This window comes from Lagopus muta, chromosome 5, assembly GCF_023343835.1.
Source record: "Lagopus muta isolate bLagMut1 chromosome 5, bLagMut1 primary, whole genome shotgun sequence".
Classification (NCBI taxonomy): domain Eukaryota; kingdom Metazoa; phylum Chordata; class Aves; order Galliformes; family Phasianidae; genus Lagopus; species Lagopus muta.
Window position 1 is genome coordinate 49572543 of NC_064437.1, and position 14616 is coordinate 49587158.

The following is a 14616-nucleotide window of genomic DNA, read 5'->3' on the forward strand; positions in this document are numbered from 1 at the left end:
GAGGAAAAATAGAGGTGCTAATACAGGAAGCTTCCTGAAATCTGACTGGAACAACCCTTATGTGCGTCTGTCTGATTTACAACAAAATCTCTTCTCCACAGATCCAACATATGCTCTTATTTAGTCATGGCTGTGTCTAAAGACACAGTCCTAAATGCTTTAAAAAAACACACAAAAAATATATGGGCAGACACATCTGAAACTTCTGCAGGATGAGAGCAGAGTTCAAGCTTCCCTTGCCTCTGTCCTCCATGCACACGTTCTAACACAGCACACAGCTCCTTCCTCCTCCATTTCAGGTATCCACTGCTGGGATATGTAAAGGATCACACCGTACTACACTCTGTGTCACAACCAAACATGAAGCAATTTCCTCTACAGAAATTTATTTCTTTTTCTATATTACAATCCTTGCTGTATACAGCAGTCTACAGCTGTGAAGACAAGGTTTGTCTGTGAACAGGTGCAGTGATAGGCAGGCTTAAGGCTGAATATATAGGCAAACTATTAGGCAGGCTTAGGAAGGAAAAGTCTGAAATATGCTATTAATTTACTGAAAATGGTTTCTGAATAATGTACTTTCTTTCACAGCCATGCACCCATGTGGTTGGGAAGGACATAAAGATAACTGTGCTGGATCTGAGGTGATACAGATGGACAGTCGCAGTGTTGCTATAAAAGTGGCCAAAAAAGAAAAATGGCTTCTTGTTTTTCTTATGTTTTCAGAAACGACTTTTATATTTATACATTTTAGATTGAATGGTTTGGTATTTATTGCTTTTGCCTGTTTTGGAGTTACTTTGTTGCCCTGTCAAGAAGGAATTCAGTGGCATTACCTGAAACTGTAGATGTATCATCTCACTAAAAACAACAATAAAATGTACTTCAAGCAACAGTAACAAAATTGAAATAAATAATGCTCCTTTTGTAATTTGTTGTTGTTACCTGAGAATTACAGATATTTTTAACAGTGGTTGGCTTTTGATGACTTCCAGCTACATAGATGTATTCATAGCTTCTTTGAATTTACATTGTATGTAGCAATGTAGAGGCAAACACATCAATTCAGGGATTTGTTTTCATCCTTGCATAGCTCAAGTTTATGCTAAGTCGTTAACATAATTAAATCCTTCACCTGAGTTCTGACCGTCATTGCATCCTGGAATAGTAGAGAAGAATCAGTCTTTTGGATAACTATGTTTTTTCCAGCAATTCTCTAGATAAAACTTCTATGTTAAATCAAGCTTTTATCCTGACAGTGATTTCCTGGATGTGGCTAGAGTTAGGCAAAAAGATCTATCTAGAGTAAGAAGGAAGAACCATACGAAGGTATTTGCTCTTACAAGAGTTTATTTAGCGTCTGTCCCAAGAAACCTAGATGACCTAGACTTTAAATAATAAGATTGGTACAAAAGAGTTCAGAATGTGCACTGAGTCTGAAGACGGACAAGATCTGAAACCTAGCAGTTATGCAGCCATAGTAAATAACAGGTGCTGCTGCAAAAAACTTACAGGTTGAAAGGTAAAGCGTTACAGGTAGGTGAGATAAATAGTTGAGTTTAAGGAAGGAAAATAAGTAACAAAAATAAATAGCATCCTTCATCCTGAATTCTAATGAATACGGATTGCAGCAAGGTCCTTAGAACTGACCTTCTTCAGATCTGTCTCAATTAATTCTTTGGTCATAAACATATTCATATATATGTATATATATATATATGTATATATATACTTCTAAGACAGCAGTATTGGCTTCAATGCTTATGCGTATACTTCTCTTAAAATCAGTTTCAATGTATTTAAGACAATAAGTGGAGTCAGAAAAGTCATAGAAAAAAGGACATTGTCTAAAAACATTTTATCTGTTCTGATTACATTACATCCTCCCCTTCAGAAAAACAAACAAACTTCTGAAGAGCAATTGTATTAAGCCAGCTTAATTACCCTTTAGACTTTGCTGAAAATCAACAACAACACAAGCTACACTCATTCTGAGGATATATAATAGCAAAGTCACCTTTTCAAGCTAGTATCAGAATTTAGATATGCTCCCAGAAGGACAGTTTTAGTTTCTATCAAAAATAAAACCAAAGAAAACAACCATGGAAAAGATATAGCAAGCAACATACACTACTGGACCACAGAGTATAAGAAGTGCCTTTTCCAGCATGGTAGCTGTGAACTGAGAAGCGATGTGGTCAGATAGTATTTCTGGATAGAGCAGATGCAAAGCAGAATGCACGTGCTCCTCCTGGTATCAAGCACACACTGTGCCCCTCCGGTGCTGCCCAGAACTTTGGGAGCACCATGACTAGTTCTGCTTGCAGACTGAAATGCCTACCGAGGCCGAATGCTGGCGCCGTACAGGCTGGCAGCTGGGCGTTTTCTGGCGTTGATACCACTGGCCAACAGGTACCGCTTCTAAGCCCACAGCGCAGTAACAAGTTTACGCCACGAGATGGAGCTTCGCACCAGCTGTAAAGGCAACTCCACAACTGCATCTCTAAAACAGGAGCAGCAATTTCGTTTGCATATTTTAAAATTTATTCAAAAAAAAAAAAAAATACACCAATTAACCAGCCATTACGATGAAAGATTTATGGAATGAAATTTTAAGAATGTATTTTCCTGAATACATTCACAGTAATATGCTAAAAAGACATACAGGGATAAAGTGATTTAAAAGCATTTGCGGTGAACAATGGATGGGCCAGCTTCATCATATTCCTGTTTGCTGATCCACATCTGCTGGAAGGTAGAGAGGGAGGCAAGAATAGAGCCTCCAATCCAGACGGAGTACTTACGTTCAGGAGGAGCAATGATCTGTTTGAGAAATAAAACCATTAAATGCAACGTTAAGCTATGAATTCATTGTACAAAACTATTAAAGCATTGCTACTTTGTATTAGTGAAAAACACTGTACATATGCACTAATGTCTGCCCTTGCCTTGCAGTTAGCCACTGCAGCAAGCCGTAGTTACAAAGTTGTCGCCTGAGCCTACACCCTTAATTCCTCTGGTTGAGTTAGTCTGCCCAACACAGCAACGTGTGTGTGTGTGCAGTCCTATCCACAAAAGACAAAAGGGGAGACAACCACTCTCATAGCATGAGACAAATATATAATGGTAGCCCAGGGGGGCTTGGAAGAATGAATGATGTTCCTTTTAGCGCAGCTGACAAAATGTTTGCAAAGAAAGGAAGGGGAGAGCTGAAGCAACAGAAGGATTAATAACTTGTTAGAATCTTTTTCTTTACTTGTAAGCCAAAGACAGAAGCAGCATTTTCTACATCTGATTCCATTAGCCAAAAATTACTGAACAAGCTGCAGCTCTACAAAAATGTACATTGGTTGATTCCATGCTATTCTTCTTTGGCCTTGCTAAGTCAGTTTGCAGAACACAGCATGAGAAAGGAAGCGAGAGGAGTGAAGGCTCCTTTCTTCTTTTAGCAGCCAGGGTGACTCGTCCAGTTACCAGGGATGATTTAGTAGAACATACAGACTCGACTGAAAATATGTACAAAGCACTTTGTAAAGAGTTGTTATTTTCTGTTAGGTTTTCTGAGGATTTTTTACATGTCCCCCCAAATAGTTTACAAATAATTGCACTGTACCTTGATCTTCATGGTGCTGGGAGCTAGAGCAGTTATTTCCTTTTGCATCCTGTCTGCAATGCCCGGGTACATTGTAGTGCCTCCAGAAAGCACATTGTTGGCGTAAAGATCCTTTCTGATGTCTATGTCGCACTTCATGATGCTGTTGTAAGTGGTTTCATGAATGCCAGCAGACTCCATGCCTACAGAAATGACAGCAGAACACTGAGGAAGCAACTCCATACAGAGACTTAAAATTGTCTCTGAACAGACAATGTGAGCTGCAGTTTGTCTTTGGAAGACAACAGTTTTTAAGGTTGCAGAAACATGGAAAGTCATTCTGCAGCTGTTTGAATTATTTACTTAGGAGCTCCTTCAGGTACAGCCCTCCTTCCCCACACCCGAGTGTACACTCAACTCCTCATTAAAAAGAAAATCCAGGGGTATGGAGTAGTACAGTTTCCAATAGGCTTTTGCAGACAACCTCATACGTCCCAAGAATTCCTTATATGGTCCTGGAATCATCTGTTTTCTTTTTCTTACTTTTTTTTCTCCTCTTTTTTTTTTCCCCTTCTTTCTGAGTCAGTTCAGAGATCAAACAGTCAAAATATGTCCCAAAACCTCTAAGTATGCAGCTACTTAATCTATTTCTGGGCTGACATTCTATCAAACAAGATTTTTAAGTGACCTTGCTGAAAGCTTGCCTCCATGACCATTGATTTGTTCTGCAAATGTGATGGACCCTGGATTCAGATTTTGGGGGAGTCTGTCAATAGAATAAAAATAGTGCTTTTTGTCTGTTTTTTAACCCCTCTCTGCAAGCACACTCAGACTATAACCCTCATAATATTTAGAAAACTTTTTCTGCAGCCAAAATTTTCATAGTAACCAATACATGATGTACAAAATGGTGTGGGCTCAAAGCCAGAAATAAACACTCAGGGTTTATTTTGGGAAAGCATTTTGCTTTACTGTTTGACGTAAATTTCCTCCCAGTGTATTAATAGTGCTGTTCTGAAAGATTATTTTATAATGGGCACTGGAACATACTTGAGTATACATCTAAATGAGCTAGCAGTGGGATAAAATCAGAAGAAAATAGAGACCCAATATTTATACCAAAGCATAACAGTCATTCTACCTACCAATGAAAGATGGCTGGAAGAGAGTCTCTGGGCAGCGGAAGCGTTCATTTCCAATGGTGATGACCTGGCCATCAGGAAGCTCATAGCTTTTTTCCAGAGAGGAGGAAGAGGCAGCAGTGGCCATCTCATTTTCAAAGTCCAGGGCCACATAACACAGTTTCTCCTTGATGTCACGGACAATTTCACGTTCCGCTGTTGAGAAGATTCAGCTTTTAGAATGGCACTCAGCCACACCTTCATTCTCCAACATCCTCTCCATTTTTATGCAGATATTCTCTGCCAGTCCTGCAGAGAAAGTACTTTTTCCCTGTTGAATTCTTTCTTGTTAATAAAACAACTGCAGAACCATTGCTATTCCTTCTAAGGCAGCTAGAAACGTTTCACATTAAACAACTCCCCTCCTTGTCTAGCAGTGCATCCTTACCAGTTGTAACAAAGGAGTAGCCACGTTCTGTCAGGATCTTCATGAGGTAGTCTGTCAGGTCACGGCCAGCCAGGTCCAGACGCATGATGGCATGTGGCAAAGCGTAACCTTCATAAATGGGCACGTTGTGGGTGACACCATCCCCAGAGTCAAGCACAATCCCTTTGAGAAGATAACACACAGTTCATGCTCAGGTGCTCACAAACAACTGCTTTGAACACCAGTGCCACCCCCAGAGGCCTACCTGTGGTACGTCCTGAAGCATATAGGGACAGAACAGCTTGGATAGCTACATACATGGCTGGCACGTTGAAAGTCTCAAACATAATCTGAAATGCAATTAACATAATTAGCTTAGCAGTAGGGATTTTAGATTAGTTGTATCATTACAACAAAGGAAAGGGAAAATACAAGATTTTTGTGTTTAGTGATGGCAGTAACAAGGAAGGAAAATACATTTAAATCAAACATATTATCCTTTAAGACCCCTCTGTATCTGATCTACATCTACAATGTATTAATACAGACACATTAAAGATTATTTTGTAGTAGGCCTGGAAACACACACACACACACAAAAAGATGAAAGTGGCAACACTTGGACAGACTGGAGTTCTCACATCCAAAACTGATTCACAGACTTTTTCAAATAAATGTAGTAACGTAGACATCTGACACATAGTCATGTGCACTTTCTATCTTCCCTTACTATGAGATGCACACTACAGAACAGCCAAGTTGTCATGGCTAACTGAAATGATGATGTTCACATCCTGCTGAATTCACAACGTTGGAATTATTCCACAGCTGTAGAGTGAGATTACCTGGGTCATTTTCTCTCGATTAGCTTTGGGATTCAGTGGTGCTTCAGTCAGCAGAGTTGGGTGCTCCTCAGGTGCAACACGGAGCTCATTATAGAAGGAGTGATGCCAGATCTGAGGATAATGGCAGAAGGCAAAGGAGAAAAATACCATCAACTAGCAGCTCAGAATGACTTTCAGACAGGTTTAATGCTCCAGCACTCTGCTTATAGCACTTTTGAGACCAGTGAGTAATGTTTCACATGCAATCGTTCTTACTGCCTTCATAGAAATAACCAAGGTAACTGGAAACACTCAATCCTTAGGTTAGAAATATCACAGCTAACGATAAGTGATTTCTTCAAAGGGCACACAAATCAATGAAAATAAATATAATCTTACAATAGGAGAGAGAGATGCACAGGCTTAATTCCAGCTTGCTGCTAACAAGCTTCTCATTAAACCACACCGTGTGACACTTTCATCTAAAATTTACTAAGTTACGTGTTAAACATTCAGTTCAAGTGATTGTCTACCAATGATGCACATTATTTTAATACTGATGTACCTTCTCCATGTCATCCCAGTTGGTAATGATGCCATGCTCTATGGGGTATTTCAAGGTCAGGATTCCTCTCTTGCTTTGAGCCTCATCACCCACGTAGCTGTCTTTTTGACCCATACCAACCATCACACCCTAAAAAATAACACAAATAGAGTTAGTATCTCAAAGAGAGGTGTCACAAAGTAGTTACATTGGCTTAGATAAATTCACCAGTGATACTAATTACAAAACACTTTATAAATACTAATGATCGGAGAATTAATTGTTCCTTAATTTTCAAAATGAAATGTTTAGCCAATTCAAACCTCAAGTTCATTTTTCCACTACAATTAAAATAAACAGCACACAAGTACAATTTTTTGTATGATGTTAAAATGCATGCACACACAAGAAGCACAATGTCAAATTCATCCAGATGAAGTAGAATGATAGACTTGTTTTAATGTTCTTTATTAGTTAGGGATGACCTGTCTGCTGAAAGAAAGCAGAAAGGGGACATTGTGCCATCTAAGGGCCACGATGCAACAATACACAATTCAGATTTTCCAAGTGTATGAGTCAGAAGTTGGAAACTACTCTGGATGTACAATAGTCTCTATGCTTTGAGTTAGAAATACTGTTAAAAAAGTAGTATACTGCAGGATGCTTTGACTACCTAACACTCTTACCAGAGCTTAAGTCATTTTATGTTCCAAACCTTGGCTTCTCTAACAAGTCATATCGTATTTTTCTACTGTGATTGTATGATTTATTTTTGAGCAATTAATATAATTAATCCCATCTACAAAAGATGACACTTGAATTTTTTTTTTTTTTTTTTACTGTGGTATTGTTCAAACACTTCAGTTAGACCTCCTAGAGGCTATATCAAAAGGCCTATATTTCACTTGCCTTCAATGGCTTGAAAAATTATTAGCTGGGTGCATAAAGTGCCACATCTTACAGCCAGTCTCTCTCTTCTCATTTCAACATGTCCTTAGGTGACACAGAAGAAATAAGTTGGATTTTAAAACCCAGCAGCCAGTTTAGTCTGTTATGGACTAGCTAAGCTGCTCTAGATCTCACTAATGTTGATATGGCTTAGCAACCTTGTATTTAACAACTCAGCCAATAAATACACTTTGCAAACTGTTAAAATTGTTGGGAATGTATCATATGCTCAAATGTAAAACTTGAAGCTAAAAAATAAAAAAAAATATAAAAAATCAGCCCTAGAAACCCCAGAGAGGTGTCTGTCTGTGACACAGTTAAAAGAAGAAGTAAGGTTGACAGGAAGCAGACTGACAACTTCTCCCCTCAGTTCCCTGCACATCATCTGTTGTCAGTTTTAGGGCAGTCAAAAATTCCAGATACTTCTCTGGGATTGCTTACTTTTAAACTGGCTGTACTCACCAAGTTCTCTGGGTGACGCAAAGTACAGAGAGAAGAGAGCATAGAAAGAAGTGAAAAAAAACTTGTGAGAGAAGGATTCCTCTCTCACAAGGCTGAAGATCTGCTTTGACTCAGGTGAGTGCACTGCTGGACACATTTTACCTATAAATACCACATTACACAGATCATTCAGGGCTCAGTTAGCCTCAGCTCTGGGATGGAGGGTTGGGGACGGTGCATGTCTCCAAGCTCAGTATGGAACAACCGAAGCACTTTATCACCTGGTGCCTGGGACGACCCACGATGGAAGGGAAAACTGCTCTTGGGGCATCGTCCCCAGCGAAGCCGGCTTTACAGAGCCCTGACCCATTGTCACAAACAAGGGCAGTGCTGTCCTCCTCCTCACACATCTTCTACGTCAGTGTCCTTGGGTGCTCCAAGCAGAAAACAGCCCTATGAAAACAGCAGGAAAAGAATAATTGAAAAAGACAAAGTGAGGTACCAGAACCACCCTGTAAGACAGAGAATGCAGTATAAAAGGAACTGACACGCAGGAGGGCTCCATGCATCAGACATAATTCAAGATATTCCATAGAACTATTCCAGTCCTGCTGCATGGGCAGACAGGTCATTACAGCTCTGAGACAGCAAATGTTTATCTAAATTCAGTCACGGAAATCCACCGCTGGGGAGTAGATGGGAGATAAAGAAGATCGCTGGACTGACAGCTGCAAAAACAAAGGTCCCTTTGCATCATATTCAGCATGATGTCCCCTGCCTCTATCATCCTGACAGGACTGGTGCATGTAGAAAGATGATATCGTGACTTTAAAATGCAATCAAGGACAGCATGTGTTTTAAAACTGTCCATAGTATGCGCTCCATCATCATTTCAAACCAGTTAATAAGCTCCATTTGTAGAATGACAGAGTAATTTATGCTGGCTCCCTGCTTCACTAAAACAGAAATTGTTTTTCTCCTCAGGCAACAGGAAGATAACAAGGGTAATAAAAATGCTTTGAAGGTTTGTATTAAAATCAATTATGGAACAAGCCCTGAATACTGGCACTCGAGAAGAACTATTTGCCCACAATTTATAGTGTGTTAGGGAATCACTTGACTAGCTGGGAGCTCGGGCTTCCATGCAGAGTTCAACAAATTGCAATGTGTTAACAGCTGAAGGCGACAGCTGTCTTCCAGCAGCCCAGCTAGCTCTTCGTGCAGCCGCTCAAACCTTCTGCATGGGAATGCTGGAAGCGCAGGATGAAGCAGCAGAGGGGTCAGTAAGAGCCATGTCTGATGAGCACAGGAGCATGAGGCAACATTCAGCCTCCACAGATGGACAAGCAGGGACAGCCTCCCCCAGACTCTTCACTGCAGACCCTTCACAGGCACGAGACACAGCCGTGAGGCTGCTTCTGCAGGCTGCAGTTCTGCATGGATGTAGTAGTTCCCAGGAGAAGGCACAGAGAAGGAAATCCCACCTTGATGTACTCCAGATATTTTGTCATTATTACAAGGAAAGGAAAGTAGGTTGCAATTTTTGCATTTATTAAACTCTTGGGAAAACAGGTTCCTTATATTTAAGCATTTAGTCAATGTAGTACAATTGTTATCTAACATGAATGAACAGACTGGTTTAGACAAACCATTTCCTAATTAGGAAATATGCTTTCCAACCGTCTGTTTTTGGAACAGAGTTCGAGGTCAGGGGGTTTGCTCAAACTAATGCAGAGAATGAAATGCCAAAAATCACTTGGGGGAGGGGGGAGGAGGGAGTAGGAAAGGCTACATTTCTGAGCTTGGTGGACTCTAATGAAAACCATATTTAGTAATACAGCACAAAAAGCTGAAAAATCAAAACTGAATCATTCAGGCAGTAACTCTGCTTCCAAGGAGCAAGTTACAGCTCAGGACTGCCATGACGTGCAGTAGTAACATCCTCCAGCAGCCAAAGTCACTCAGCACTGCAGAATAAAGGAAAATATTCTCCCCAGCAATTAATACAGCATTTAGCCTCTTACTTCTACCTGCTTTACACTGAGAGACAACCAATCATGTCCCCAGCCTCCATAGCATGTTATCAGAAGAACAACTCCAGCCACAAAAGGAATGCTGGGTATAGCATGATCTTTAATAAAATGTTTGGCATTTTGCAGAACATTGTTTCATATATATCAAGACAGCAACAAATACACATGCATCCTCTTTGTGTTAGATTAGATACTGCTATTTTGCATCTTCCAGCTCTTCTTACAGTCACATTCCAAAACACTCATGTCAGTTTAAGCTGATTTAAGAGCACCAAAGCAAAGCTGCTAAGAAATCACTACACAGTGTTCAAATTCACCCCTTCAGGAACCCTGTTCTGTCCAAAAGTAACTCCCCAGGGGCACATGGGTTCACTTAAATTCCAGCTGTACCATGACATAGTCTGTCTTTATATTACTGTTGGAGTGTTGGTGGAATCGGCAAAATCATCAGATCCATTTCCATTTCAAAAGTGCTATAAATTAATTACAACTCAGTGTAGACTTTAAAAGCATTTTACCAATTTAATTCTAGTAAGTAATGTCTAAGCAAACTGCAGCACAGCAGTACATCCTCCTGAATAGCTTCTATTTGACATTACTTAAAGTCATCCAGAAAAACATAAATCACACTCTCTGTTCATTGCCACTTACCCTGACAGTGCTTGGCTGGGGATAGCAGCTCTGGGATGGTGCACTGTGTATCCAAAAGCATCAGGGTTATATAGCCCCTTCAGCTCTTCTCCTCCCACCAGCCTCCCAAACAAGGAACAGAGATGAGAGAGACAGAGCTGAAGTCTCTAACAAAACCATATAGGGACCTTATTACAAAAACCTCTAATCTGGGTGGCCACAGGCCCTGAGTCCCTTCCACTGCATTCCAATGCAGAGCTCATGAAACAGGAGGAGACTTTCAGCTGTATAAGATAAACACTGCAGAACTTTAGGAGACTTGCTAAAATGCAGCAAGAAAAGCATGCCCGTGACTGATACCCTCTGACAGGAAAGAGCACATGTTTGAACAAGATAGGGAGGTCCAGGCTTCCGCAGGAACATCCAAGAGATAGAGCAAAAACTGACAGAGCAGACATTTGTGATAGGGAAGGTGTTTTTAAGGAGACATTTCGCTTTTGTTAAAGCTTTGAAAAGCTTTGAATCAAAGCAATGAGAATACTTTCAGCAAGTTAACAGATGCTGAATTTTGCCACAAATTCACTTTAAAAGGTTCACACTTAGGGATACTGAAAGAAGAACCTGCTGTTGCACAGGGTTCATGGTAGGGTCTTTGAAGGCTATGTAAATGTTCTGCTCACAGATTGTTTTTGTGCCCCTTACCATGTGATGGGTGAGAATCAATATCCTGTCTCCATCAGCTTACTTCCAAAGTACTAGGAACTGTGGACAAGCTTCATCCTAGTGTCAGTTCCACTGATGGACAGAAGTTGTAAATTCCTATCTCAAAACACTCATAATAAAGTTGTTGAATTTCATAACCTCCAGCTAGGTTTGTCGCTGAGCGTATTTTTAGCAACTAAAGCAAAGGTTCTCAATCTACGAGCTATTTTCAGAGGACTGGATTTCTATGGCTGCAGCCAGCTGTTCTCTAGGCAGACTGTGTCTCACAAGCAGCCCCTTTCACAGTCAAAAATACATTGCCATTGAATTATTACTAGAGATCAGAAATTAGCATCCCTAAATGCTATCACTGAAGTACTACAAATTCAAAAATGGCCTATGCACAGAAGCCAAGAAAGACACAAGAATCCAAATGAGATCCTTCCTTTGTGAGTCTTGTTGCAACAGGGAGCAGCACCATGTGTTTGCTTACGGAGTGCTGCCTAATCGAGTAGTCTTAATGTTAGAGATCTCCCATACAACCACACTGAGATTTCTTCTGCTACAGAGATTTGAGTACAAGGCAACATGTAAAGACAGCAGATAGGAAGAATTATGGACTGAAGACCAAAAGGAATTTAACTTTTAAGGAAAGAAACTCCTAAGGAATGCAATTGCTTTTGAGGCACAGATACAGAGGCTAACAAGTGTTGGATCATGAACCGTGTGAAAGCTATTCTTAATTTCAACTTTTAGCACTTGGACACAAAAGATAATAGGTATTAAACAAATAACAACATAGAACCTACAAAGTTAAGCAATCTATTGCAGAGGATATAGAGAAATATACCTTCTTGCATACCTTCAACAGGCCCTTAAATGACAGCCAAAAAGAAATATTTCTTTTCAAACAACATTCAAAACATAGCAGATGGAAATTATGTACTTTTCATATAGCTACATTATCAGCAAATCAGATCAAGGGGAAGAAGAATTTTTACGCAGCAAAACCCTTTAATGCAGTAACATGTCTGATTTTGAGACAAGCATTAATTAATAGAGAATGTATAATCCAAGACTTATAGATCCAGAAGAATCCAAATTAAGGTGAAGAATTAAATGACAGAAGGTTCACTCATCCAAAAAAAACCACCAAACAACCTTACTGATGCTGTATTGGGTGCAGCATGTATGAGATTACAAAGCCAAGTAAATGCTCCTTCAGCAGGACTCCAATCAATTCACACAACATTCCTGCATAGCTAGAAATAGAGGCAACAGTTTTCTGCAGGAGACCTTTGTAGACACCATGGGAGGCAGGGGCCATGCAGATATTACAATGTTTCTTCTCTCTGTTAAACTTCATCATATTCTGAGCAGCTCAGCCTGGTGCATATCCCAATACCAGCTGGGGCAATGGCTGCTCTGAGGAGTGGTTGTTTGGGTAGGGAGCATACGTCACTTTGAACTACATTGCATGTCATAGGCATCAAAGATTTGGGAGTTCCAACTTTCAGGGTGCTTGTGAAAGATACAGATGACATAGAAGTTTACCCTGAGAAAGCAGTTGTTGATATGACCAAAAGTAGGATACATAGTGTTTGGAGGGACTATTTCCAGAGAGTCTGCTAGAGTTAGGACTGTGCAGACTGGAACGGGGAAGTAAGCCCAGAGACTGACTTAGCAGCAGCTGTCGATACACAGAAGCAGCACAGCAAAACTCTGAAGATGCAGAACAACCATGCCTCCAGCACACAAAGGAGAGCCAGTGCTTTGCAGACTGCTCGTCTCTGGGGTGTTACACTGTGGAAGGTACCAGGACAGGAAGGAAGGCAGGCAAACAGGTAAACTATGCAAGGAAATGAGCTCAGTACAGCTTAAGGGACATTACAAAATACAGGCATTTCTTCTCTTTATAGTGATTCCATTGCTTAAGATATGATCACAGATATTGCTAAATAAAAACACATGGGGAAAAAAATGGCATTAATAGTTTATACCTTTCTTCTCAGCAACATAGGTCATTGCCAGAGGGGTGGGAAAGGGGAAGTGAATATATATGGCATGAGACAGGAATAAGAACCTAAATAGAACAGGGCAGAACAAGTATTCTGAGAACCAAACCTAAATGTTGGGGATAAAATCTCTGAACTTTCCTCTATGGCTACAGACACATACCAGCTTAGCCCAGTCTGTTCTGTTCTCCAGAAAAAGAACAAATACCAAAATTCCACTCCTGAAAGCAGCCAAACTCCCCCTGTGGAGGCCACTTCCATCACCACTTTTTGTTCTCTACTTCTAAGTACTTATGGTGTTCATTTGTATGGAAACCACCAAGTGCAATTTGCCTGGTGTTTATACCCCAACACTCTACTTCTTTCACATCTTTCTGGCATCCATTGCTGTTTTCATGCTATTTATCTGTCCAAAATGTTGTCCATCAGAGGAGTATGTCTGGAATACGATGAGAGAAAGAAAAATAAATAGAAAAAGCAATTCTCTTGCTTTTTTTTCCAATATACTTTCCCCTGATCTTTTTTATAGCACTACTAGCAAAGCTCCCATGTACAATGGCAACTTCTTTATTAACCATCTTTCAAGGTCTCAGTGGAAACTCTTAGCTACGTTTCACAAGACAAGTTCTTCGTTTTTCTGTAACTTGTGCATATTTTCATCTGAACAGAAAATACGCTTAGGACTGCATGCTAACAGGAGCTATATGGCTCTGCCTAGGGAACAGACTTTGACTGTCCCAAGGAATGCAGGCTCAAAAGACATGCACTAGTGTGTAGATGTCATACTTTTTTGGTAAAGAAGGGCAGAAGCTGCAGTTTTATCACAACTGCTACAGAAAACTGGGAAAAAAGTAGCTCCTTTACTCATAACATTACAACTCATTACTTTATAAGGGAAAACAGCTTCTCACATGTGCATGAAGACCTTCCTGCTTAGATCTAATTGGCTGCTTAGGAATGAGACTCTGCTAAATATGTCTCTGGCTCCTTTTTATTTGGGGATTCCTTTCATCTTCTCGGCATTAGCAGAATCCCAAAATGTTTCTGTTTGTCTGGCTTCAGGCCCTCTCTTCTATCTCACTGATAGGCTTTACACTTTTCTTCTTCCCCTACCCTCTTAAGAATGACAGGAATAATGAAGCTTTAGGGAGCAGAAATTCCTAATAACCTGATTCATTGCAGCTGTCATGCAGTGCACAGCTGTAAAGCATCAGAGCAATCGTTACCTGTCAGATACACAGACTGGCTTGCTCTACCACTGTCGGGCTCTAACATCTTATGACAAAACTGCTCGAATCATTCTCAAGACAGTAAAACATGGCAGTTTTCAATCTGCAAT

At 40.3% G+C, this 14616-nt stretch overlaps 2 protein-coding genes across 2 annotated transcripts in view; one reads left to right on the forward strand and one right to left on the reverse strand.

Annotated features, from left to right (window-relative positions):
* STAMBPL1 (STAM binding protein like 1) overlaps positions 1–2572 on the forward strand; it is a 21552-nt gene extending 18980 nt beyond the window's left edge. Inside the window, exon 11 of the mRNA XM_048945424.1 lies at positions 592–2572. Within this exon, the coding sequence (XP_048801381.1) occupies positions 592–648 (57 nt within the window). The 3' untranslated portion in view covers positions 649–2572. The remainder of the gene's footprint in view (positions 1–591) is intronic.
* Positions 1844–10708, reverse strand: ACTA2 (actin alpha 2, smooth muscle). Its single transcript, XM_048945425.1, has 9 exons — positions 10582–10708; positions 8179–8350; positions 6530–6658; positions 5986–6096; positions 5406–5490; positions 5162–5323; positions 4738–4929; positions 3614–3795; positions 1844–2823 (listed from the first exon to the last, which is right to left on the reverse strand). The coding sequence occupies exons 2-9, from the start codon at positions 8305–8307 to the stop codon at positions 2680–2682; spliced, it is 1134 nt and encodes a 377-aa protein (XP_048801382.1). The 5' UTR covers positions 8308–8350; positions 10582–10708; the 3' UTR covers positions 1844–2679.
* Positions 10709–14616: the final 3908 nt, after the last annotated feature.

Coding starts and splice junctions, on each gene's coding strand:
- ACTA2 (XM_048945425.1), bottom strand. CDS start 8,307: ATGTGTGAGGAGGAGGACAGCACTGCCCTTGTTTGTGACAATGGGTCA. Junction 6,097..6,529: donor ACTGGGATGACATGGAGAAG/GTACATCAGTAT, acceptor CATTATCCTCAG/ATCTGGCATCACTCCTTCTA. Junction 2,824..3,613: donor CCAGCACCATGAAGATCAAG/GTACAGTGCAAT, acceptor TTTCTCAAACAG/ATCATTGCTCCTCCTGAACG.